Source organism: Oryctolagus cuniculus, chromosome 14 (assembly GCF_964237555.1).
Source record: "Oryctolagus cuniculus chromosome 14, mOryCun1.1, whole genome shotgun sequence".
Lineage (NCBI taxonomy): Eukaryota > Metazoa > Chordata > Mammalia > Lagomorpha > Leporidae > Oryctolagus > Oryctolagus cuniculus.
In genome coordinates, this window is record NC_091445.1 from 39465438 (window position 1) to 39492902 (window position 27465).

At 39.4% G+C, this 27465-nt stretch overlaps 1 protein-coding gene and 1 non-coding gene across 11 annotated transcripts in view; both read right to left on the bottom strand.

The window, feature by feature from the left end:
- BDP1 (BDP1 general transcription factor IIIB subunit) overlaps positions 1-27465 on the bottom strand; it is a 107235-nt gene that overhangs the window by 38182 nt on the left and 41588 nt on the right. For all 10 annotated transcript variants that reach the window (XR_007914355.2, XM_070056571.1, XM_070056568.1 and 7 more), the window contains 13 exons: positions 27196-27352; positions 25353-25444; positions 24366-24558; positions 23164-23297; positions 16903-17938; positions 15082-15275; positions 14428-14650; positions 12743-12924; positions 11892-12099; positions 9842-9984; positions 2941-3142; positions 2505-2695; positions 596-983 (listed from right to left, as the gene is read on the bottom strand). Coding sequence is in view for 9 of the 10 variants with exons in the window: in XM_070056571.1 (XP_069912672.1) it covers positions 596-983; positions 2505-2695; positions 2941-3142; positions 9842-9984; positions 11892-12099; positions 12743-12924; positions 14428-14650; positions 15082-15275; positions 16903-17938; positions 23164-23297; positions 24366-24558; positions 25353-25444; positions 27196-27352 (3343 nt within the window). In the remaining variant the exon portion in view is untranslated. The remainder of the gene's footprint in view (positions 1-595; positions 984-2504; positions 2696-2940; positions 3143-9841; positions 9985-11891; positions 12100-12742; positions 12925-14427; positions 14651-15081; positions 15276-16902; positions 17939-23163; positions 23298-24365; positions 24559-25352; positions 25445-27195; positions 27353-27465) is intronic.
- Positions 21536-21642, bottom strand: LOC127487504 (U6 spliceosomal RNA). Its single transcript, XR_007914363.1, has one exon. It is a non-coding gene; the product is annotated as a U6 spliceosomal RNA (small nuclear RNA).

Genomic DNA, 27465 nt, shown 5'->3' on the forward strand with positions numbered 1-27465 from the left:
TGCCACCAACATCAGAGATCCAGATTAAGCTCCTAGCTCCTGGCTTCGGTCTAGCACATCCCCAGCCATTGAGGCCATTTGGGGAGTGAATTAGTGAACGGAAGATCTCTCTCTCTCTCTCTCTTTCACTAAGACTTTCAAATAAATACAAGTTTGTTTAAAAAAGGGGTTAGGGGTGAGGTGGGGTTCCTGTCTACTGTCTCTAACCACCAGAACTCAGCCCGAGCCTATAAAAAGAATTAAAAGGAAATATCCACAAAAATTTTCTAACAAATAATCACAAAGTAGATGAAGTAGTTTCTACATACAAGCATAAACAGATTTCTGTCATTAGTATTCATTGTTATACTGATTCCTTGCTGGGCCAGGGTTGGAGGGGCTAAGTCATCAAAGCAGGCCACGTAAGCCTACTTCTACTGATTCTTAAAGCTATTCACTATATTCACTAGGCCTCAGACAAATTATATTTGGTAGAAGTTATTTGGAGAAGCAATTTTTCAAATCCTAATCATCACTAATTGAAAAAGTAAGAGATAAAGGAGAAAAAAGCCAGTAAGATAGAAGTGCTTTATAAAGAATCAAAAAAGCAAACTACCTCTTCCATTGTTTCCTCAATCTGAGCAGAAACAGGTTCAGGAGACCTGAGACCAACAGGCACAAACACTGGAGCTTTGTTTACTTCTTCTGGGGCAAGATGATAGGTCTCTTCCTCAAAATAAGAATCAAAATCTTCAGCATCATCCTCCTCTTCTTCCTGGGAAGCCCGAAGAGTCACCAGTGTGGCCCTGGATGCTCTAGGTTCCTTCTTAGAGGTCCTACCCCGAATTCGTTTTGATCCACGTCCCTTGGTGACATTTGGCTTGATTTTCCTACGCATTCTCCTTTTATTATGACCCATCTTACATTCAGAGGCAGAAGAGATAGCTGGTATTTGATCTGAAGCAATTTTAGAGTAACTTGATTCTTTTAACAGCTGTGGATAGCTAAATAATCAAAATAACAATATGGTCATATATGCACAAGAATAACTTTAAATGTTTTTATTTATTTACTTTGTTTATTTAAAAGAAATAGAGAATGAGATCTCCCAACCGCTGATTTGCTCCCCAAATGCTCACAACAGCCAGGTCTGAGCCAATCTGAAGCCAGGAGCCTAGAACTCAATCCAGGTCTTCCTAGTGGGTGAGAGAGACCCAACTATTTGAGCCATCACCAGCTGCCTCCCAGGGTGCACATTAACAGGAAGCTGGAATGAAGAGCAGAGCCAGGACTTGGTACCAGGTACTCCAATATGGGATGCAGGCATCCCAAGTGGTGATTTAACTGCTACACCAAACACCTGCCCCATGAATAATTTTAATGAAAACCAAACTGATAAAGTGAAATTGCATCCATTAAAATGAAAACATTTACCACCCATTCTTTTAAAAGCTTATGCTGTGAGATAGTAAAAGAATTAATTAAAAATTAGTACTTCAATCAGAGTTAGCTAGCTTAGTTGCCAGATTATAAATTTTTCACAGTGAATTTCTAATTCTGGGCCATGTCTTTTTCCACATGGAAAATATGGAAGTGGAGATGAAATTAACACAAGACTGAAAATTGTTAGAAGAAAAAGGGATGAGGGCCGGTGCTGTGGCGTAGTGGCTAAGGCTACCGCCTGCAGTGCTGAAATCCCATATGGGCGCCAGTTCAAGTCCCGGCTGCTCCACTTCCGATACAGCTCTCTGCCATGGCCTGGGAAAACGGTACAAGATGGACCAAGTCCTTGGGCCTCTGTACCCACATGGGAGACCCGGAAAAGCTCTTGGCTCCTGGCTTCAGATCAGCGCAGCTCCAGCCATTGTAGCCACCTGGGGAGTGAACCAGTGAATTCAAGACCTCTTTCTCTGCCTCTGCCTCTCTGTAACTCTGCCTTTCAAGTAAGCAAATAAAATCTTTAAAAAAAAAAACAAAAAAAAAACAAAAAAACAAAAAAAAAAAAAAAAGAAGAAGAAGAAGAAAAAGGGATGAAAAACATGGAACCCATAAATACAGAATATGGGATCAAAAAGTGATAGTGGTTTTACTGAAGAAACAAATTAGGTAAGAGGCAGAACATCCATCAGAGCAATGAATGCTGTTTTGGAGAATTTAGGTTTCTTCCCACTTTATTTGAAAACTATGGAAGAAGGATACCCTTCATTTGTGTTGTAACCCCATGTGAATTAGCACTCTAACTACTTTGGTAATGTGAGTGCACACTCCTTTGGTCAGGTTCTGTTCGTGCCTAATAGAGCGAAAAAAACCTGTAAACCTAGGAAAGAAAACTCTTAGGAACAAAGCAAGCAGACTGTAGTAAACAAGTATGAGAAGTGGGAGAGAAATAGGCTAGTAATAGAATCCACCCCACTTCTGTTAACAAACTATCTTTCTGCTCTATCACTAGGTTACAGTGAGACATTTATAAAGAAAAAGTAACTTTTATTTCCTAGATCAAAAGTATTTGTTAAAGGAAACATTACCTTGGTTTACTGAGATACTGATTCTCAACAATGGGAGACTGAGATTCATCGCCTACAGTTTCCTCTTCGACATTTCCTGATGGTCCAACTTCTTCTAACTGAGCATCTTTTTCAGCCAAACCAGACTCCTCAGCACCTACACCATCTTTTCTTGGTGAAACCTCCAGAGACGTCAGAAACTCAGCTTTTTCCTCAAATTTAAGAAGAAATAGCTAACATTACTATGGAAACAATCTGTGTAAATGTGGTGTGGTGGTTTGACCCAAAACACTAAGCTTTAACACACACACAAATGATGAATTTCTAAATTCTTATAGTACTATAAAATCATTCCCTTTTCATGAAAATAGTACAAAGTCAAAACTGTATTTTACTAACACTTTCCTTCATGATCCTTCATGATCACTGACAAACAACAATTTTTTTTCAAGCTTACTTTTAGAAGGAGCTGAGTGTCAGAATCTCCAGGCTGCAGTATATTATCTTCTGGTTTGCTTGCCTCGCTCTGATCTGCTGTGCCTTTTTCTATATCTGGTTCCTCTTTCTTACCATGTGCTGTTCCCAAATTTGGCTTAGCCTTTTGGAATTTCCCTCTTATCAATTGTGCAGGACTAGGAACATATGGCTTATTTTCATGTCTAGAATGAAGTACAAATCATGTTGAAGAACAAAAATCAAAATTCCTTGTTAATGCAGCAGCTGTTAAATCAAATAGTTCTGGATACAAACCAATTCTATGTTCAAATGACTATATATAAATTGGCTATAAAACCAAGCATGTAAAATGAAGCCACACAGTGCTGATATGAAAGGAGGAATATAAAAGCTTTTATAGCTTCCATTTTCTACAGAGTCTAGGGAAAAATGATAAAATAATATTAACTTTTTTTTTAACTTTCAGTCACTGACTCAGTGTGTAGTTTCATGCTACTTTAAGTAATCTTCAGAAAAATAACTAGACATCTTCAAAATGCTAGTAGCTAAAGATGTATTTCATAGCAGCACTTTAAACAAATGCCTTTAACTGGACTCCAAAACATGAATTCCCGGTCGTCACAACCTGTCCTGGCTCTGGAGCAGCCTTTAGACAAACCCATTCTCCCAGCACCCACCTGAAAACTCACAGATTTACTGACAGCCAATGCCATAAGGTTTTCTTTCTTTTCTTTTTTTTTTTTTTTTTATTTTTGATAGGCAGAGTGGACAGTGAGAGAGACAGAGAAAGGTCTTCCTTTTTGCTGTTGGTTCACCCTCCAATGGCCGCCGCGGCCAGCGCGCTGCGGCTGGCACACCGCACTGATCCGATGGCAGGAGCCAGGTACTTATCCTGGTCTCCCATGTGGGTGCAGGGCCCAAGCACTTGGGCCATCCTCCACTGCACTCCCTGGCCACAGCAGAGAGCTGGCCTGGAAGAAGGGCAACCGGGACAGAATCCGGCGCCCCGACCGGGACTAGAACCCAGTGTGCCGGCGCCGCAAGGTGGAGGATTAGGCTAGTGAGCCGAGGTGCCGGCCCAATGCCATAAGGTTTTCAATTCTGCATCTGCCAAATCAGATGAAGACAATGTTCTAATATCTAATAGAGTTGCCACACCTTCCAAGGAAACCCATCTTAAGGTATCCTGGAAAATATTTTAATAATTGGCAAGGAGCTGAAATAGGACATTTAAAAACTAATATAAGCTCGAATATTTCTAAGAAAGGATTTATAAGTATCTATCATGAGTTAGCTGAAAAATCTGCATTAAAAATTCACCTTATATAATGTTTTAAAATAAATTACCTAAAAGAGAAAAGTAGTTGGCAGTGAAATACCAAGAAAATTCACAGGAATTTCTAACAAGGTTACAATGTTGGCTAACACATTGCAGCATAGGTTAATGTATTTGAGAAACAAATTTAATTTAACGACAAGATGTTTACAATCAAGTGTGATTCTGCAAAGGTATTTAAGAATAAAATATACACATAAGCCCAAGGGGCAACTGAGGTCAAAAGGGACAACAAAATGCCAGGACATAAGAATAAGTTAATTTTGGGCCAGCGCTGTGGTGTAGCGGGTAAAGCCGCTGCCTGCAGTGCCGGCATCCCATATGGGCGCCGGTTCAAGACCCGGCTGCTCCACTTCCATCAAGCTCTCTGCTTATAGCCTGGGAAAGCAGTACAAGATGGCCCAAGTCCTGGGGCCCCTGAACCTGCATGGGAGACCCGGAAGAAGCTCCTGGCTTCGGATCAGCACAGCTCCAGCCATTGAGGCCAATTGGGGAATGAACCAGCGGATGGAAGACCTCTCCCTCTCTCTCTCTCTCTGCCTCTCCCTCTCTGTGTAACTCTGACTTTCAAATAAATAAATAAATCTTAAAAAAAAAAAGAATAAGCTAATTTTAAAAGCATACAGAGACTGATACTCTCAGTCATGGTACAGCTGACAACAGGAATAAACTTGATGAATTAAAAATGGTTAAAAAGCAGGGTAGGGATGGATTTCCACACAGGAAGTTTAAAAGTTAAATCTTTCTTATTAAGAAATACAAAGGCTGAGCATAAAACAAAAGCTTCTTCTAGGAAACCCTGGCTGTGTAACTCAGGAATTTCCTAGTTTGAAAGTCATCAATCCTGAAAACTGAAGTTTAATAACTAAACTGCCAATGTAACTTTAAGAAATCATTTTCTCGGCCGGCACTGTGGCTCACTATGCTAATCCTCCGCCTGCGGAGGAAGACCTTTCTCTCTGTCTCTCTCTCTCACTGTCCACTTTGCTTGTCCAAAAAAAAAAAAAAAAAAAAAAAAAAATCATTTTCTCAAAATCTTCTAGGTCTATTGAGCTGAATATAAATTAAATCACTAGGAGAGGCCGGTGCCGCGGCTCACTATGCTAATCCTCCACCTGCGGCACCGGCACCCCGGGTGCTAGTGCCAGTTGGGGCACTGGATTCTGTCCCGGTTGCCCCTCTTCCAGGCCAGCCCTCTGCTGTGGCCAGGGAGTGCAGTGGAGGATGGCCCAGGTGCTTGGGCCCTGCACCCCATGGGAGACCAGGAAAAGCACCTGGCTCCTGGCTCCTGCCATTGGATCAGCGCAGTGTGCCGGCCGTAGCAGCCATTTGGGGGGTGGTGAACCAACGGAAGGAAGATCTTTCTCTCTGTCTAACTCTACCTGTCAAAAAAAAAAAAAAAAAAAAAAATAGGAGAGGCTGACCTTGAAGGTCCCTCTAGTTTGAAGTCCCACTTAGAGTAAAACTCAAAAATCCTGAGGCTGGCACTGTGGTGTAGCAGGTAAAGCAGCCGCCTACAGTACAAGCATCCCATATGGGTGCCAGTTCAAGTCCCAGCTGCTCTACTTCCAATCCAGCTCTCTGTTATGGACTGGGAAAGCAGTGGAAGATGGCCCAAGTGCTTGGGCCCCTGCACCCATGTGAGAGACCTGGAAGAAGCTCCTGACTCCTGGCTTTGGATTGGCCCAACTCCAGTCATTGCAGCCGTTTGGGGAGTGAACCAGTGGATGGAAGACTTTCTCTCTCTCTCTGCCTCTCTGTAACTCTTTCAAATAAATAAATAAATCTTCAAAAAAAAAAAATGACCTGTCATATCAAGTGACAGGCTGATCTAATAAACTCTTCACAACGGCTCTACAGAATCCATCCTCTCCACCTCTCACACATCTACTCCTCTTCCTCTGTTTAATCTGGTTCCAACCCGGCCTCTTTATTGCTCCTCGATCATGCCAGGCATACTCTTGCCTTGCTGTTTTTGAATTGCTGTTCCTTCTTCCCAAATATCCCCTTGACCTGCTCCTTCATTTCTTTTAGGTTTTCTCTCTAGTGGCACCCTTTCAATAAAGCATTCTCTGGGCAATGCTAATTAAAAATTGAACCAATCATGACACTCCCTCCCCCCTCAAGTCTGCTTAATTTTTCTCTACTAGTTTATTTCTTTTCTATTCAACCTATTTTTCATTTATATTCTGTTCTCCAAATTACAATATAATCCTCACAATGGCAAGATGTTTTGCCTTGTTCAGTCTTATATTAACAGCACCTAAAACAACAGACATAAAGGACACTATGAATAAATCAATGTATAAGACTCTAGAGTGGGAGATAGGATGGTTGCAGGTGGGAGGGAGATTATGGGGGCAGGGGAAGCTGCTATAATCCAAAAGGTATACTTTCAAAATTTATATTTATTAAATAAAAGTTTTTAAAAAAGACTATTTAGGGGCAAAATTGGCCTGAGTTTGAGTCCCAGTTCCGTTTCCAATTCAAGTTTCCTGATAATACACATTCTGAGGCAGCAGGTGATGGTTCAAATGGTTGGGCTCCTGCCACCCAAGTGAGAGACCCAGACTGAGTTCCTGGCTCCTGGTTTTGACCTAGCCCAGCCCTGGCTGTTGTGAGCATTTGGGGAGTGAACCAGCAGATGGGAGCTCTCTGTGTCTCTCTCTCTCTCTCTCTCTCTCTGCCTTTAAAATAACTTTTTTAGGGGCCAGCGCGGTAGCCTGCGGTGCTGGCATCCCATATGGGCGCTGGTTCTAGTCCCAGCTGCTCCTCTTCCCATCCAGTATCTCTGCTATGGCAGTGGAGGATGGCCCAGGTCCCTGGGCCCCTGCACCCACATGGGAGACCAGGAGGCGGCTCCTGGCTCTTGGCTTCGGATCAGCGCAGCTCCGGCCATTGCAGCCATTTGGAGAGTGAACCAATGGAGGGAAGACCTTTCTCTCTGTTTCTCTCTCTCACTGTCTGTAACTCTGTCAAATAAATACATTAAATCTTTAAAAAAATAATAATTTTTTTAAAAAATTGTAAATAAAGTGTTGAGTGAATGAATAAAGTTCTTTATAGTGACAAAAATCTGTAATTCTCTAAGACCAAAAAGGCAAGAGATTATGCATGGAAGCCCAGGGGGCAGGTATTTGGCTGGCATTTTACATGCTGGTTAAGAAGCCTGTGTCTCACATCACAGAGCCTGGGATCAATTCCAAGTTGCAGATCATTGCAGGCCTCAGGAGATGGCTCAAGTAGTTGGGGGTCCTTGCCACCCGCAAGAGAGACATGGATATAGTTCCCAGCTCCTAACTTCAGCCCAGCCCATGCTGGCCACTGCAGACAGGTAGTGAACCAGAGGAAAAGCTCTCTCAATCCATCTGTCTCTCTGCCTCTCAAATAAAGAAAAAATAAAATGTTTTTTAAAAGATGTAAATAGCCTTGTTCTTTTCTTAAAACAGATTCAAAACAAAATTTTTTATTCATTTCTCATTTTATTTGAAAGGCAGAGAGACACAAGAAATACGCAGAGACAGACACAAAGAGAGAGAGAGCTCTTCCAACTGCTCACTTCCCAAATGCCCACAATAGCTGAGCTGGGCCAGACCAAAGCCAGGAGCCCAGAACTCAGAGCCACAACGCAGAAGCCCAGTCTCCCGTGTGGGTGACAGGGCCCCAATCATCTAAGCGATCATGTGCTCTCCCCACAGCGTATGTTAGCAGGAAACAGAGCCAGGACTCAAACTCAAGCACTCTAACACAGGAAGTAGAGATCCTACCCAGTGTCTTTTTTTTTTTTTTTTTTTTTTTTTTTTTTTTTTTTATTTTTGACAGGCAGAGTGGACAGTGAGAGAGAGAGAGAGAGAGAGAGAAAGGTCTTCCTTTGCCGTTGGTTCACCCTCCAATGGCCGCCGCTGCAGCCGGCGCACCGCGCTGATCCGATGGCAGGAGCCAGGAGCCAGGTGCTTTTCCTGGTCTCCCATGGGGTGCAGGGCCCAAGCACCTGGGCCATCCTCCACTGCACTCCCTGGCCATAGCAGAGAGCTGGCCTGGAAGAGGGGCAACCGGGACAGAATCCGGCACCCCAACCGGGACTAGAACCCGGTGTGCCGGCGCCGCAAGGTGGAGGATTAGCCTATTGAGCCACGGCGCCGGCTCTACCCAGTGTCTTAATCACTGTGTCACAAGTCTAACTCACAGGTTCATCTTTAATTTGGGGGAAAATGTTCCGTAGAATCACTGTCACACACGATTACTACATATGATCAAACTAGTCCAATACAGTATTTGTAATAATTATAATCATAATACAAGCACATATATAATGAATTTTTGTGAAAAACAATTCTAAACATCAATCATTTAAACATTCAGCTTTTAAAAATGAGTGGCTCAGTAAAGGAGCATGAAATTAATATAAAGTAAAAACTGGTGTTAATCCTAAAATGAAAACCATATCAAAAGGCTTTTCAAGAGAAAGCAAAAAAGGAAATGCAAAAAAACCCATACTAGGGGCAGTCTGGTTAGGATACATATATCCCAAAGTGTTGAGTTCAGGTCCCAGCTTCATTCCCACCAATGCACAGCCTTGGAGATGGCAGATGATGGCCTCAAGTACTTGCATCCCTGCCACCCACGTGGGATACCTGGGTTGAGTTCCATGCTTTGGCCCAGCTTAGTGCTGACCGCTGTAAGCATTTAGGGAATGAACAAAGAGATGGGAGCACTCTCTCTTCCTCTCTAAATAAATAATTAAAAGTTCACATAAGAAACCTGTCTAAATGAAAGCAAACTGTTTAAAGACATATAAAAGAAGATGACATTTTCAGATAAGTTCTATGGCTTCACCTAAGTACAGAAGGTGAAGAATATTAATAACATGTCTTCTGCACTTCCCCAAAAAACCAAGGCCTTTCTACGTAACTAGAGGGAGATGGAATATTCAAAGTAAATTCACAGGTGAAGGTATCCTGGAGGAATATTAATAAATACTTCATTAAAACATGTCCCAGTGACAAAGATAATATAGTAAATTAGATGGACCATGAGCTACTTACAGAAAGAAGAGGTGTTTTCACTACAGAAACTGACACATTCTGCTTTAATACAAGTAATATGCAAGCAGACTGCAAATAACAAATAACGAGAAAATTTCATCTCTGAACTAGTGCATCTTATTTACAAGACACTGTTCTTACCAGCTGGCTCTAATGTAGTTACCTCTGACTACACTGCAGTAAGGGGTTCACAGCACTTCCTATTTATGAATTCTATTCAGTACATTACACATTTCTATAGGAGATATAAAGAATTTAAGAATCTTGTCTACTATAAAAGTTAAGCCTTAACACCAAAAATGAGAATTTTCTGCCAAACTTTGCAGAGAAAGTAAAAATTAAGAAAACAATATTCATGCAATTCTTACAATATGTGAAGAGCAAATTTAAAATAGTTTAATAATTATCAATTTATCCTTTCATAACATTTCAAGATATGAAGTTATATAAAATTAATTATGCAAAATTTCAACCTTTATCCTTGAAAAGTTTTGTGTTTTTCTCATTAATAGCAAACTCACCTCATCTTTTCATCTAAAACATTTATTTTGTTAACATGAACGTTTTCTACAAGAACCACATCGTGACTTTCATTTTCATAAATTCTGCATTCTGAAACTTTGGAGGACACAACTTCGATTTCAGTTCCAATTTGTGAATTTTGCTAGAAAGACAAAAAACTATGTTAGTTTAAGTCTTTTTTTTTTTTTTTTAAAGAAAGGCAGAGTGAGGGCAACAGCAAGAACAACAGCGAGAGATCGTCCATCTGCTGCTTTATTCCCCAATTCCTATAACAGCCAAGGCCAGGCCAGGCCGAAATCAGAAGCCTGGGACTTCATCAAGTCTCCTATGAGGTGGTAGGGGCCCAGGTACTTGAGCCATCATCTGCTGCTTCCCAGGATGCATTAGCAGGAAGCTGGATCAGAAGCAGAGCAGCCAGGACTCAAACGGGTCCTCCCAAGTGGGAGTGTAAACCAATGCATGACAAACCCACCACATTTTAACAGCAGAGTATATACTTCCCAAGATTCTTTAATCACTAAGAAAGACATTTAATTTTTTAAATTAAGAACCAAACTGAGTATTCAATGCTCATGTTCTGCTGCCAAAACAAGATTAGCTACTTGCATGAGAAAGTTGCAGAGTACTGCAGTAATATGTTTATACAGTGCTTTAAAAGCTACAAGTCATCCATTGCAAAACAAAAAATTTAAACAGTTTATTGCTTTTTGTTTTTTTTAAAAAAGTTTTAGATCAAATACAGATTATAAACACTTTAAATCTAGATTTTGCTCTGATAGAGAAAAGCACAGAAAAAAAAAAACTAGCTGAAATGGATATTTAAAAAATCATTTTTCTGAGAGGCAGAGAAGAGAGAGGGAGAGAGAGGACAGAGTGTGTGTCAGGGGAGAGAAAGCAAGAGAGAGAGCTCCCCATTCACTGGTTTACCCCTTCAAATGCCTGCTGGAGCCAGGCTGGGGCTGGGCTGGGCAAGGCTAAAGCCAAGGGCCAGGAACTGATTTCAGGTCTCCAATATGGGTAGGAGCCCGATTAGTCAAGTAATCACCATTGCCTCCATTAACAGGAAAGCTGTGTAATCAGGAGTAAGAGCTGGGAAACAAACCCAGACACTTCAATATGGAATGTAAGTGTGTTAATCACTAAGATAGATGCCTGCCCCTGAAACAGACATGTTTAAGCTCTACACAACTTGGACTACGAACATGGACTACTATGAAAAAAATTCATCAATAAGAAACTGATACACTGTCATTCATTCAAAGTATCATGTTACACAGAAAAAAGTATGTACCTCCAAATTTCTTAACACCAAAAACCATTTAACATAGTATTAAATGAATGACAGAAAGTTATACAGTAACACAGACACAATTTTCTTATTTAACTCCACGTAAGTATACACATGTGTGTGCAGACACAGATCCAGTAAGATATGTCAAAAGATTTTCATGGCCGGCGCCACAGCTCAGTAGGCTAATCCTCCGCCTTGCGGCGCCGGTACACTGGGTTCTACTCCCGGTCGGGACACCAGATTCTGTCCCAGTTGCCCCTCTTCCAGGCCAGCTCTCTGCTGTGGCCCAGGAGGGCAGTGGAGGATGGCCCAAGTGCTTGGGCCCTGCACCCCATGAGAGACCAGGATAAGTACCTGGCTCCTGCCTTCGGATAGGCGCAGTGCGCCGGCAGCAGCGCACCGGCTGCAGCGGCCATTGGAGGGTGAACCAACGGCAAAGGAAGACCTTTCTCTCTCTCTCTCTCTCTCTCACTGTCCACTCTGCCTGTCAAAAAATAAATAAATAAATAAAAATAGATTTTCAGTGGTTATCTCAGGGTGGGTAGATTTGAGGGGTGTTTATTATAGTATTTTAAGTGATTGAACATTTCATAATGAATAACTTCAATAGTTAAGAAAACAAGATCTATTTGCACTTAAAAGCCAGAACAGCAAATCTGAAACAAAATTGGATGTATTATATATTCACTGAGTAGAATAAGAGTCAGATGACTTTAAGTCAAGTATGAGCTATCACTTGAGATTTTAATACAACTCACCACAGTAAGGGATTTCTCATTAGCTTCATCATTTTGTAGTACTGCTCTTTCTTCCTGATTTACACTTTTGGCTTCACTTTTTTCTATTTGTCTTTGTCCAGCCTTTCTTAAATTTGGTCTGGGTCTCTGAAGTCGGCCCCTTATTGGTTGAACAGTTTGGATAACACTTTCCTTCATTTCTTGTTGAAAGGCATTTTTATTCTGAGTTCTAGAAAAGTAGAGAGAGAGGATGCTTAACGATTAAAAAGTTGAGAACTGGAATGAAATATAAAATGTAAATTTCCTCTAATAAACTTTCCATAAATATATCTTATTTTATAAAAAATAATTATTTCAATTCTCAAGAGGTAATAGCATATTTTATATACCTAAAGTAGACTAATTTATAGGGACAGAAAGTAGAATGTTGGGTGCCAGCGACTGAAAGCAGTAAAGAATGCAGAGTTCACATTGAATGGATATAGAATTTCAGTTTGCAAAGATAAAAAAGTTCCAGAGTCAGATGGTGGTAATAACTAAACAACAATGAAGATGATATGTAATGCCGCTGGACTATATATTTCAAAATGATTAAAGCAATATATAAATGTTATTAATTTTTATCAATTTTTAAAAGAAATATAGACCTTAAATATATATATATATATTATGAATGAATTGCTCTGTGTAAGATCTAACACAACTCATAATGAAATAAGCCGGCAAGCATTAAAAAGTTTAGAACACAATTTGATTTTCTATGTCTGACACATCAATAAAAATAAAGCAAGTGTTATTTATATTCACATTTTAAATATATTAGTATGTTTTAATAATATGAAAAAGATTTTCAAAGAAATAGCATGGCTTACCCACTGGAAAGAGCCACATCATCTTCTTGGGTTTCTGCTGACTGAGACTTCTCTTCAGGTTCATAAGAACCTGAAGGTAACAGGTCCTTTTCAGTTTGTGTACACGGCAGCATCACAGTGTCCTCCTTTTCTTTTCCATCTGATTCTTCTTTTCCTCTTGATGGCATAAGGGAAGCCACAGCCTAGAATGCAGGAAAAAAAATTCATCCACGGTTGGTGAAAGAATAAGGAAATAAAAACTTTCATCTACTATTAGTAGAATAAATTGATTGATCTACTCTTTGTAGAAGACAACAGTATCTACCAAAATTTTAAAAATCCCAGCATTTCCATGTCTATAAATTTGTTTTCTAAAATACTCAAACAGGGGCAGGAGTTGTAGCACAACAGGTTAAGCTGCTACTTTGGATGTGTGCATCCCATATGGCAGGAGTGCTTGGTTCCAGTCCAGGATACTCTGTGCCTCTGAGACAGCTTCCTGCTCATGCCTCTGGAAGACAGAGAATGATAGTCCAAGGATGTGGGTCCCTGCCACCCATGTGGGAGACCCCAATAGAGTTCCTGGCTCCCAGCTTCAGCCTGGCCCAGCCCCAGCTGTTGTAGGTATTTGAGAAGTGCACCAGCAGATGGAAAACCTCTCTCTCCCTGTTATTCTGCCTTTCAAATAAATAAATAAAATCTTTATTTATAAAAACTCTCAAACAAGTACTTAGAAATGTAAATACAACTGTGACAATTTAAAACACCAAACAGAAAACAGAGAAAAGAAATCAAAAATGAAAAACTAGAAAGACAAATCTATTAGTAGAGGATTAAATAAATAAACCTTAATTCTTTACAACGCAACAGTACACAGTCATTTAAAAGAAGATAAATTTCTTTGTAACAATCCAAAGAGATGTTCACAATTTTGTTTTAAGGGAAAAAGCAGAAAGCAAAGAATGATGCCAGTTTTGTAAAATAGAAATATTTGTATGTTTTTTTATTTTATAAATAACTATCTGGAAAAGTATGGGTAGATATATTCAAATTGCTATATGATTATCCTGGGAGGATGGGCTGAAACAATATAAAGAACTCTCATTTTTTGGAATATATGTATTTTTCAAAATTGACATCTTTGTAATCAGAAAAATAATAAAAAGTAACTTATCTTTTATAAATATAAAATTAGGAGAAAAAGTGAAAATGTTGATGCATTGTAAAAAACAGCCATTTTAAGAAATAAAATAAGAATTTTAATTCTAAAAAGTACTTTTTAGGTATAAAACACTCAATTTATGAGTGGTAACATTTCATCTCTGGATCACACAAACTTAATCTGCTATGGACCAAGTTAACGAAGAATATACTTACTTTAACTCATATAAAACTTTGCATTTTGCCTCCACAATAGAATGAAATATACTTATTGTCTCCTTTAGCTATGGTCACACAAGCCAAGACTTGAAGTATAGCTTAGACCTTCCCACAACACACTTGTCTGTGATCAGACATTCGAGACTCACACAAACTCTGAGGAACAAGGAGGCACAATATGCCCTGGAATAACTACCACACCAGATAAAAAATTATTTGATGAAATTTAATCCAGGGGCTTTTTTTGTTGACCACAGTAATTAGTCACATACACACACACGCACATGCACATGCACATGCACACGCTCCATTTAAATACTACTCACTTGTTGGGAAGGGAGAGTATTAGCTTGTTCACTGCCCTGTTGTACTACAACAGTCTCCATTTTATCAGTTTCTGATTTCTTTCCAGGTGCATATTTTCCTGCTTCTATAGTCTCTCTCTTTAAAGCTGCTCTTGCTAAATTTGGTTTCGGTCTTTTAAATCGACTTCTCACAAAAGTTGCAGGTTTAACTTCTTGTGGCTTCTGTTCTTGAGGAAGAGATATGCTTTTGGAACAAGAATTACCAAACATTAGAATGAACTGAAGAGGCAGTGGGAGCAGAGTCTTTGACAACCTTAGAGATTTGCAGTAAACATTAAATTCTAATTTTTAACAGAAAAGTAAACAGAACTATTTGGTATATTTTGAAAAACATGAGTTACAATCCAGGTATAAGCCTAGGAATTACATCGTTTTTGCCCAAAGAAGAGACTGGTCTGTCAAACCTGTATTGACTTAGGAGTAAGTGCTATATACAGTTCCGTATATACTGGTAACGCTTACAATGCATTACCAGATTGGTCACACTTCCCTCTCCCAAGATTTCTAAAACTATCTGAAAATCACTGACACTCTCGTGCATCCGTTCTGCTTTGAAGCCACACTTAGTTTAACCTCACAAGCTCTTTAAAAGCACACAGATGTACACACTTGTACCTTAAATTGGTATCTGAAAAAGGCTCTGCAGCATCTGGCAGTTGCATCCTCTGGTCTTCTTTTTCACTGACTTCAGCAGAAGTCTGTGAACAGGCCTCCAAGTCATTTAAGGGACTCAACTCTTCTTTCTCAGAGTGCCTGTTTTCTTCCACAGGTGCCGTATACAGCACTGACAGGGTTTCACTGCTAGTGTTCTAGAGGAATAGTCACAGGAAAGCATAAATCAGCATACATATATGTATAATTATTAAGCATTCCATAATTTCAGACAAAAAATTACTATTCTAAACACATTCCTTTAAAGTTTCCAGAACTTGTTTGTTCACATTTTAATAAAAATAAAATTTAACTTACAAATGTTAAGTCTAGAATTCAAGGGGCCAGCGTAGTGGCACAGTGGGTTAATGCCCTGACCTGAAGTGCCAGCATCCCATAAGGGCACTACTTCGAGACCCGGCTGATCCACTTCTGATCCAGCTCTCTGCTATGGCCTGGAAAAGCAGTGGAAGATGGCCCAAGTCCTTCACCCCTGCACCCACATGGGAAACCCAGAAGAAGCTCCTGGCTCCTGGCTTTGGACCAGCACAGCTCTGGCACTTGTGGCCAAATGTGGAGTGAACCACTGGATGGAAGACGTGTCTCTCTTGCTCTCTCTCTCTCCTTTCTGTATAACTTTTTCAAATAAATAAACAAATCTTTAAAAATTATCTAGAATTAAAGAAACTCTTCCTTTAAAATTATATATTATGAATTTTCCAAACCATAATTTTCTTATCTAAGAAAAAAATAGGGGTCCACTGCTGTGGCACAGCAGGTTAAACAGCTGCCTGCAGTGCTGGTATCCCATATGGGTACCAGTTCAAGCCCCAGCTGTGACAAGGCCCAGCTCTAGCCATTGCAGTCATTGGGGGAGTAACCAGTGGATAGAAGATTCTCTCTCTCTCTCTCTGTAATTCCATTAAAAGAAATAAATAAATCTTAAAACCACAACAAAAAAACCACGCCACTTGGAATGCTCACATCCCATACTGGAGTGCCTAGTGCCTGGGTTCAAGTCCTGGCTCTGCTTCCAATTCCAGATTCCTGCTAACGCACTTTGGAAGGCAGCAGGTGATGGCTCAAGTAGTTGGGTCCTTGCCCTGCCACCCATGTGGGAGAGGTGGATTGAGTTCCTGGCTCCTGGCTTTAGCTTGGCCCAGCCTTAGCTATGGCAGGCATTTGGGAAGTGAACCAGTAGATGGAAGATCTTGCTCTGTCTCTATTTGTGTATGTCTCTCTCTACCTTTCAATTAAACAAAAATAAACAAATGTTTTAAAAGAATCCTCACTGGGGCCAGTGCTGTGGGGTAGCAGGTAAAGCCACCGCTCTCTGCCATGGCCTGGGAAAGCAGTAGAAGATGGCCCAAGTCCTTGAGCCCCTGCACCTGCATGGGAAACCTGGAAGCTCCTGACTCCTGGCTTCGGATCAGCGCAGCTTCAGTTGTTGTGGCCATCTAGGGAGTGAACTAGCAGATGGAAGTCCTCCCTCCCTCCCTCCCTCCCTCCCTGTCTCTCTCTCTGTGTAACTCCACCTTTCAAATAAATAAATAAATCTTTTAAAAAAATCATCACTTTTCCACAACTAAAATTTTTTTAAGTTTAAAAAAATTATAGAGTTTCTTCAAGGTCCTCAGATACAAATTTAGGGCTAAGAAAAAAAAAACTAATTTTTAGAGAGTATAAGCCTTGCTAAACTTACAGGCAATAATTATAGAATTATTTTTGGAACGTTTTCTCCGAGAAACTATTCAAAATTGTTTTAAAGGGCAGAAAAATACATACTTTGATATCTGGTGGAGGCACAGTGCTGCTGCAGTCACCACTATTGCTCTGCATTAAATCTGTCTCAGTCTGGCGGGATGTCTCCTCTGGCTTATTTTGCCTTGGAGAAACAGCTACTTTTCCATTTTTTTCCAAATCTGCCCCCGATTCCTCAATAAGGATGCTTTCAGATCCACGCTCCTTCAAGGAAATTCCTTCTACAGTTTCTTCCAAATTCTCCTCTGCTTCCTCAGTGGCAGCTACTTCTCTTGGTACTTCTTCCAACAGGGAAATGTCTTTTTTTCCAGTTTCTTTCACATTATCCTCCCTCTCTTCTGTGGCACTGATCTCCACTGGTACATTTTCCCTTTGAGAAACTTCTACAATTCCTTTCAGCTCTGTTTCCATGTTACCTATAGTTCTGACCTCTTCTGAGGCCTTCACCAGTGAAGATATTTCTCTTCTTTCAGTTCCTTCCAAAACTTCCTCCCTTTCTTCAATGACATCAACCATCTCTGGTATCATCTCCCTTGGGGGCATTTCTCTCTCAATTTCTTTCAAATCTACCTCCGTTTCACCTGCAGACTTGATCTCCTCTGGGATGCTCCCCAGTGGGGGTACCTCTCTTCTTTCAGTTTCTTCCAACACTGTGTCTATTTGCTTGGTGGCATCATTCACCTCTGACACCCCCTCCATCAGGGAAGCCTCTCTTCCAGCTGCTTTGGAATATGTTTCCATTTCTACAGTGACATCACCCGTTTCTGATACCTTCTCCCTGGGAGAGATGTTTCTTCCAGTTTCTTTTGAATCTGACTCCAGTTCTTTGGTAGTAGTGGTCTCCACTGGTACATTCTCCCTTGGCAGGGTGTCTAGTCTTACAGTTTCTCCCAAAGCTGCTGTCAATTCTCCAGAGACAAGAATTTCCCCAGGTACCTCTTCCTTTGAACAAATTTCTCTCCTTCCAGTTCCTCTTCCTATATTTGGCTTTGGTTTCTGAAATCTAGTCCTTAAACTTGGAATTTGTTTGTGTATATTGGCTTTATTTTTCTCTTGAATGCTATTTGAAAAGAAGACATATAAATTTTAAAGCAAACTGTCAGTTGAAGAGAGGATGATAAGAGGAATCAACTATGAAAATATTAGAAACACTGAAGTTTAAAAAAATAAGGAAATCTCATGAATCTCTGAGTAAAATTTTTAAATGAGAGAAAATGTCAATTCTTTAAAATTATAGTAAAAGTTTAAGACAAATATACTTACTTCTATACAGACAAATATAGCAATAACTATCAGCAAGATCAATCAGAGTGGCAGTTAATTGGCCCTGAATAGTCCTCTTCCAACTGTCATGCACACCATCCTACACAAATATTGACTGGAGAAGACTCTCCAGTAATATGCATTACAGGTAGAGCAAGCTGTGTCACCTATTTCTACAAACTGTACCTATTTTATATATATATGTGTGTATGTATGTTTGTGTGTGTATATATATGTGTGTATGTATATGTTTATATGTACATACATATATATATATGATTTATTTATTTATTTGAAAGGCAGAATTATAGAAAGAGGAGAAGCAGAGAAAGAGAGAGATCTTCTACCTACTGGTTAACTCCCCAAATAACTGCAACAGCTAAGCCAGGCCAAGCCAAGAGGGGAACTCCATGAGGGTCTCCTACATGGGTGGCAGAGATCCAAGAACTTGAGCCATCTTTTGCCACATTCCCAGGGGCAATAGAAGAGAGCTGGATGGGCAGAGGAACAGCCAGGATTCCAACGGGCATTCATATGGTATGCCTTAACCTACTGCACCAGTGCTTACAAGGAACAGCTTAACCTGCTGCATCACAAAGTTGGACCCCATAACCACCTATTTTATCCAGACATGCTTTGCCACACAGGCTTAATCATCTCAAACAGATAGATGGAAGTATAACTTGAATAAGATAAAGTCTAATAACCAAAAGTAACTCTGCTCTGCATACTTTTTTTTTTTTTTTTAAGATTTATTGACTTTATTTGAAAGGCAGTATTACTGAGAGGCAGAGGCAGAGAGAGAGAGAAGTCTTCCATCCTTTGGTTCACTCCCCAGATGGCCACAATGGCCAGAACTGCACTGATCCGAAGCCAGGAGCCAGGAGCTCCCTCCATGTCTCCCATGTGGGTGCAGGGGCCCAAGGACTTGGGCCATCTTCTACTGCTTTCCCAGGCCATAGCAGAGAGCTAGATCAGAAGTGGAGCAGCCAGGACTTGAACTAGCATCCATATGGAATGCTGGCACTGCAGGTGGAAGCTTTACCTGCCACGCCACAGCACTGGCCCCTCTCTATACTTTCTCAAACAAAATTAGAGGTATTTGGTGCAGCAATCAAACTATAGCTAGAGATGCCTGCCTCCCTCCTGGGTTTGAGGACCAGATCTACTTCAGATTCTAGCTTCCTGCTAATGGGTGCACTGGAAGGTAGCAGGTGATGGTTCAAGTAGCTGGGCGCCCAAAATCCACATGAGAGACAAGGATTGAGTTCCAGGCTCCCAGTTTCTGCCTGGCCTAGTCCTGGCTTTGCAGGAACTTGGGGAATGAACCAGAGAATGGAAGCTGTTCTGTCTGTATCTTTCTCTGTCTTTCAAAGAAACAAAAGTACAAGGAAATTAAAATAAGATTTCTTATACAAACATTCCTCTAATCACTTATTATTTACAATACAAACTGGGAATAAAAAGATTAAATACTTGACAATATTTTGCTGAATGCTATTGGGCATACAATAATTAGCCAAAATAAGCACTTTGCTCTCCAGAAAACCACACCACTCCACTGTGTTTTCTATCATAATAGTAAAATCAATAAAAAAAATATATATAATGGGCATCTGTCCACCTCTGATCTAGCCCCCTACTAATAGCCTGGGAAAAGCAGCAGAGGATGGCCCAAATGTTTGGCCACCTGCCACCCATATAGGAAAAACCCAGATGAAGCTCCTGGCTCAGCCCTGGCCTTTCCACCACTTGGGAGTGAACCAGTGGATAGAAGATCTCCCTCTATACCCCTCTCTCTAAGTCTTTCAAACAAATAATCTTTTTTTTTTTTAAGAAAAAAAAAGGGGGGGCAATGCTCATTCTTTAGGTTCTAACCCATCTTTCTTCACTGAAATAACAATTGTTTACAATATAATTTCTGATAGCAAAGGTAGGACCTTAAAAGCATGACTTTTTCAAATTATACTTGTTTATATAACTGAAATAAGTATCAGTAACTACAGTAATTGATACAATTACTAAAAAAAAAAAAAAAGGCAAAAGTAATAGTAATCAATAAAGGAAATTTAATGGGCCAGAGCTGTGGCATAGTAGGCTAAGATTCTGCCTGTGGCGCTGACATCCCATATGGAAGCTGGTTCATATCCTGGCTGCTCCTTTTCAAATCCAGCTCTCTACTTACGACCTGGGACAGCAGTGGAAGGAATGCCCAAGTTCTTGGGTCCCTGCACCCAGGCAGGAGACTTAGAAGAAGCTCTTGGCTCCTGGTTTATGATTGGCTCAACTCTGGCTGTTGTAGACATTTAGGGAGTGACAACATATGGAAGACCTCTCTCTCTGTCTGTAACTCTGCCTCTCGAATAAATAAAATCTTTAAAAAAAAAAAAAAAGCCCTGTATCTTAAAAAAATTTTAATATAGTTAGTTCTAGAAGGATGTCACTCCATTCCCTGATCTATGATACTTTTAAACTCCACCCAGAAACTGCTTCTAGAGTGAAGTTCTATGCTAACATCTTGGTTTGGTGTCATAAGAAAAGATAAACTATAAAGTCACATTTTAAACACTGGAATGTTCTTTAAACATGGGTCTTAAGCAAAGGATGTTTTAGTAATTTCACTACTTAACTGTTTCAGATTGTAACATATAAGTATAAACGCTATAATTATACTCCATGTGCTTGTTTCTCAGTAATAAAAGGACTTTAGTAACTTATTCTTATGGCTTAAAAATAAACATATGTCACACTTCTTGGAGTTCATGAATACTAAGTCAAAAAAATTTCTAAACACCTATTACATGGCAAAAAGGCATGTGCTAAGAACTTGGAATACAATGAACAAAATGGACCTTCTCTCACAGAGCTCATAACAGGTTCATAATTAGCTGAAGGCAGAACCTAAGATTAGAAATCAGATATGATTGAACTAGGTTATTTTACAACTTAAATACACGATGGATCCACAAGTTCTCTCTTCATATCACAAAATTTAAGGAGAACACCAAAGAAATTCACACTTGGTGAACACATACAAAGGAATAGGGAAAAAATTATAAATCTGAATCAAAGCCCATAGACCTGTTTTTCTTTTTCTTTTTTTCTTTAAAATGTTGGCATTACATGCAGGCACCAATTCGAGTTCCAGTTGTTCTACTTCTGATCTAGATCCCTGCTAATGCACCTGGGAAAACAGCTGAAGATGGCCCAATTTCTTGGGCCCCTGCACCAAAAGAACTTCCTGGCTCCTGGCTTCAGCCTGGCCCAGTCATGACCACTGCAGCCATTTGGGAAGTGAACCAGCAGATGAAGATACCTCTCTCTCTCTTCCTGCTTCTGCCTCCCCTTCTCTGTAACTCTTTCAAATAAATAAATAAATAAATCTTAAAAATATATATATATGGAACACTTCATGAGTCTGCATGTCATCCTCACACAGGGGCTATACTAATCTTCTCTATATTGTTCCAATCTTAGTATATGTGCTGCTGAAGTGAGCACATGGGCATGTTTTTCTAAATCACAAAAGTTTAATAATCTGCAAATATTTATAATATTCCATAAGAAAAATTACCAATCATGACCAAAACCTCAAAATATTTACAGAAAGTAGGTAGGATACAAAATGAGCCTAGAGGATTACAATTCAAAGAAATCTTCATTAATTTATCTAATGAAGTAGAATTTTTCATGCATTCGTCACTTCTGAGACTCTTTTCCCTATTACCTACCCCTTTCTCTTACATAGCATCTGGAAAAGGCTAAAACATTCAGAGTGAGGGAAAGGAAACTACTTACTGGATATAGACAGGCATATGATTTGATAAAACACAGGATCTTAAGAAAGGAACTTGGCGATTCAAAGGCCAGAAGGCTCACTTGATAGAGCAGAAAGGGCACTACTCTTGGAGAGAGCAGTTCTGAGATCAGAGCAGATATTAGTCAAAACAATATCCAGAAGAGTTCCAAGACCCAGAGGCCACTCAGGGAAAACTTTATCCCCTACTGAGACACATTAATTATTAAATGCAGTCTGACAAACTAAGAAAAATAAATATAAAAACCAATCTAATATCTGTAATTAAAATCTGTACAAGTTCTTACCCAGAGATTCTTTGGCACAGTAGTAAAATAATTAGAAAGAGGGGTAGTAAAAAGAAAAGCACAGGAAGCAAGAGACAAGACCTTTAAAGTAGTTCAGGAAATCTAGCTTTTGCCCCAAGGTTAGTTATTATGTAAATAGGCTTACACGAGGACAGACATTTGGTCTAGTGGCTAGAGGCCCATACCCCATATCCCATCCCAGTGTCTGGGTGATTCCCAGCTCAAGCTACAACGCCAGCACCTGATTCCAGCCACTTGCTAATGTGGACCCTATGAGGCAGCAGTGATGATGCAAGTTCCTGCCACCGCCACAGGAGACTGGGACTGAGCTCCCAGACGCTAGCTTCAGCCCAGCCCAATGAAGCCAAGTCCAACCCGGGTCACTGCAGGCACTAGCTGAGTAAACCAGAGGACGGGAGCTTTCTTGTTCTCCCTCCATCTCTCCTCTCAATCTCAAAAAATTAATTAATTAATTAGGTAAACACAGTTATAAGAAAATAGGCATAAGCAAGTCTTTAAAGTTTGGCAAAACATTAATAATTATTTGACACTGGACACTGAGTGCCTGAGAGTCCATTATAATTCTACTTTGATACACATTAAATGTCCTGAAAATGAAATTTTAAGAACTTAACTAACAATTCCATCAATCTGGTCTCCCATGTGGGTGCAGGGCCCAAACACTTGGGCCATCCTCCACTGCACTCCCTGGCCACAGCAGAGAGCTGGCCTGGAAGAGGGGCAACCGGGACAGAATCCGGTGCCCCGACCGGGACTAGAACCCGGTGTGCCGGGGCCACAGGTGGAGGATTAGCCTGTTGAGCCGCGGCGCCGGTCTAATTTTCCTTTAAAAACTGACTGAGTTCTAAAACTTTATACAAAACTCAAAAATTATACAATCAATAGCATGATATTTACCTGAGACATTCATTAAGAGCTTGGGGTTCATCTGGCTGCGCACTCTGAAGAGAAATATCCTTTTTCTCAGGCTGGGATGTAGTATCTTCACACTCTAAATTTTTACATGACTGATCTTCCATTTGTTGAGAAACCTTGAAAACAAACAAAAGTTTTTAATTTTTCAGTTTCACAATAAAACATAAATCTTAAAAATTTCACTGAAAATTCTGTTCAATATGAGGATAAGGAAATAGTAAAGCTTATGAAATGATAGTCAAAAGGTAATTTTTCTTTAAATTTCTTTAAAAACATTTCATAAATCATACCTTTTACACTACCAGAAAGCCCCCATTCTTCCTAATCAGAGAACAACTAACTGCTGCAGTCTCATTGGTTAGAATTATCCCCTCTGGGTCCATCTTTCTGAATTTCTCTGATTGTTATCACTGCATAACAGATCATGGGAACTATAACGGGAGATATCCAAACCTAAATCACACCAACTTAAATCCTTTTCAAAAAGACTATGTAAATAATCTTTGTTCTAGGAATTATATTTTAGTGGGGAGAATTTTTTAACATTTTATTCCGTTTAAGTGAGTTAAAAATCACATCTTTAGTTATCTTTTCAAATGGAAAGAATAATTAAAACATCCACTGAGTGACAGGGAAAAGCAAATACAAGGTAAAATAAAGCAGATTATTGTGTAAAAGCTTAAAATCTACAATGGGTTTATAATTAGCAAAGCTGCTGGCTATGAATTTTTGACCATAAACTTAATAAATGATGAACAAAAATATGTAGCAATATTGGTTTTTTTTTGTTTGTTTGTTTTGTTTTTTTTTGACAGGCAGAGTGAGAGACAAAGAGAAAGGTCTTCTTTCTGTTGGTTCACCACCCAAATGGCCGCTACGGCCGACACACTGCGCTGATCCGAAGCCAGGAGCCAGGTGCTTCCTCCTGGTCTCCCATGCGGGTGCAGGGCCCAAGAACCTGGGCCATCCTCCACTGCACTCCCGGGCCACAGCAGAGAGCTGAACGGGAAGAAAAGCAACCAGGACAGAACCAGCGCTCCAACCGGGACTAGAACCCAGGGTTCCGGCGCCACAGGCAGAGGATTAGCCTAGTGAGCTGTGGTGCCGGCCAGAAATATTGTTTTAAAATGAGTTGAGGGGAAGCTTACATACTTAAATACATGGAAAGGAATCAAAATACTTACGTCCCTATCAACACATGATTCAGTTTGATTCTCTTCTGCATTGGCCCCTATTTTTTCCTGTGATGCAAGAATTTTTCTTTCAGCAACATTACCAACATTTGGCTTTGGTCTTTGCAATCGGCCCCTCATTAGTCGTGCAGGTTTCAAAGACTTCGGTGAATTAGTTTCCTGAAGACAATCTTTCTCATTCAAACTAGAACAACCACAAAAGAATGAAATCAATGTTTATTCTGAAGTTACAAGTTTGTTTTTCAATATGTCCCTCTCCCTGGTATGAATAAAGAAACCACCTGAATATAAAATAATATTTGAATATAAAATAACTCCGCAATAATACCTTCAAAGATATTCATATATCATTTGAATATAAAATAATATTTGAATACAAAATAACTCCTCAAGAATACCTTCAAAGATATTCATATATCTATACTTTTTGGGACAGACATAATCCTGGAAGACTGACCATAAAAAGCATTTTAAAATCAAATTTTCATTATAAAATTGGAAAAATCTGCATGTGACAAGCACATTATACTATTTCTCAATCAGGACACTACCGTATAATGTACAACTCTAGGGGATTAGTGCCAAATTACAGTAGGAACTACAGCCCCTGGAACAGACCAGAATCTATTGGTCAGATTCACAATGGAATGAGGGCTGTCCTAGACCTCTACTTCAGATTCAATTTTCTCTTTTAAAGTCCCTTGTATAAATAAAATTATCCAGGAATATAATTTTAACTATGCATTTATTTAACAAGACTTTGTTAAAAGTTGAGAAAGGTAATTGTAAACTCAATGGACTCATAATTTATACCTACAATGTCAAGTATAGAATGAACTATTAAAATGTTTCACCACCTACACTTGAAAATGGAGAAAGCACACCAGCTGAAAATAAAATTCAGGCCTTACTAAATAGAAACAGGTGTGACAATCATTCCTGAAGTTACTACTTTCACATGGCTCCCTAAATACGTACTTTGAGACAGGGTCAGCTTCTGAGTTCTCTTTCTGTGTATTCTCCATTCCCAAAATGTCAGATGTTTTCATTGTATCCTTTTCCATGTGATTCTGTGAATTAAATTTTTATACCATAAAAATTGCTCAAATTTTATAATAAACAAATGGAAATAAACAAATGCACAGATAGTCAGATTTTTCTAAAAATCCTAAATGCAGATGATATAAAATAATCTCATACATTACTAGAAATCTTTCTGTCAATATACAGTCTTAAAAATGCCCATATCATTTCAAAGACACTGTTTTAAGAAAACAAATGGAAAATGATTTAATTACTAACTAGAATATACATGGAACATTTTATAAAATATCAAACATTGTAAGCCGGCGCCGTGGCTCAATAGGTTAATCCTCCACCTTGCGGCGCCGGCACACCGGGTTCTAGTCCCGGTTGGGGCGCCGGATTCTGTCCCGGTTGCCCCTCTTCCAGGCCAGCTCTCTGCTATGGCCAGGGAGTGCAGTGGAGGATGGCCCAGGTGCTTGGGCCCTGCACCCCATGGGAGACCAGGAAAAGCACCTGGCTCCTGGCTCCTGCCAGGATCAGCGCGGTGCGCCGGCTGCAGCGGCGGCCATTGGAGGGTGAACCAACGGCAAAGGAAGACCTTTCTCTCTCTGTCTCTCTCTCACTGTCCACTCTGCCTGTCAAAAAAAAAAAAAAAAAAAAAAAAAAAAAAAAAAAAACATTGTAAACAGACAAAATCTGTAACAGTGAAAAAATGGTTAAATAAACTTATATCCCACTGACAGACTATTATGAAGTTACTAAAAACCATGTTTTCAAATATGTTTAACAACATGGATAAATATTTATGAAATGTTCAGTACAAAAGAATACAAAACTCAACTGATACTATTACTTGATTTTGTAGAAGACAATCTGGATATATATGAAAAAGATTAGCTGCATTCGGATAATAAAGTTATAAGGAAGTTTTATATTTTTTACCTTTTATATTTTCCAAATTTTCTAGAATTCAAGAAACATTTCACAAAATTATAATACAATTATAAAATAAAAATATGAGGAGCTGGTGCTATAGCCTAGTGGGTAAAATGGTTGCCTGAGGGCAAGGGCATCCCATATGGGTGCCAGCTCAAGTCCTGGCCACTCCACTTCTAATCCAGCTCCCCGCTGGTATGCCTGGGAAAGCAACAGAAGATGGCCCAAGTACTTGGATTCCTGAATCCACGAGGGAGACCCAGAATTAGCTCCTCAGTGTCTCTCAAATAAAATGTAAAAAAAAAAATAGGAAGCAATCTAAGTCTCCACCATTCGAGAAATAGCTAACTACATCAATACTTTTCCTTGATAAGGCAATTAAAAAGATCAGTTAGATTCAATATATAAATAGTTCCAGAACAACAACAAAAACTGTGTTATACACATGATAATTAAAAAACTAGATAAATGTTTACACAGAGAGAACGTTTACAAAGGACAAATAAGAATGTGACTCTGTTTAGATGTTTAGAGTTGTTAAGTAAAATTTAATGTAAAGCTGGTTTAAGAAATATTTTGAATAAAAATTTCAAATAAGCAGGCAAAAGACAGATTTATCACCACTAAAGATATCTGAAATGATATGTGCCAGGTTCTAAATAAAATTATGTAAACTGGAAACTAGTAAGGCAGAAACAAATCTAATGTTAACATACAACCAGTATTAGTATTAGTATTAGTATTAGTATTAGTATTAGTATTAGTAACAATACTTTGTGATTATAAGGAAACATTTTTATTCCCACAGTCGTGGGAAAATTTTTAAATTTTTATTTCCATAAAGTCTTTCACTACCTACCTTTTCAACAGTTTCAGGAAGTGAATTCTTGTTCTCAGTGTCTGCTTTGCCTTGTGAAAGAACAGATTTCTTCCCAACTGCCCTTGATAAATTGGGTTTAGGTCTCTGAAGTCGACCTCTCAACACTGGTTTAACATTTTCTGTTTGCTCAGTTTCCCTAAAAAATATTATTTAAATTGCAATTAATATGAAGATAAATTCAAATGTATTTCTAAAATAACTCAGAACCAAAATAACTTTAAGAGCTTTCTTATAATAAGAGTAGTAAAG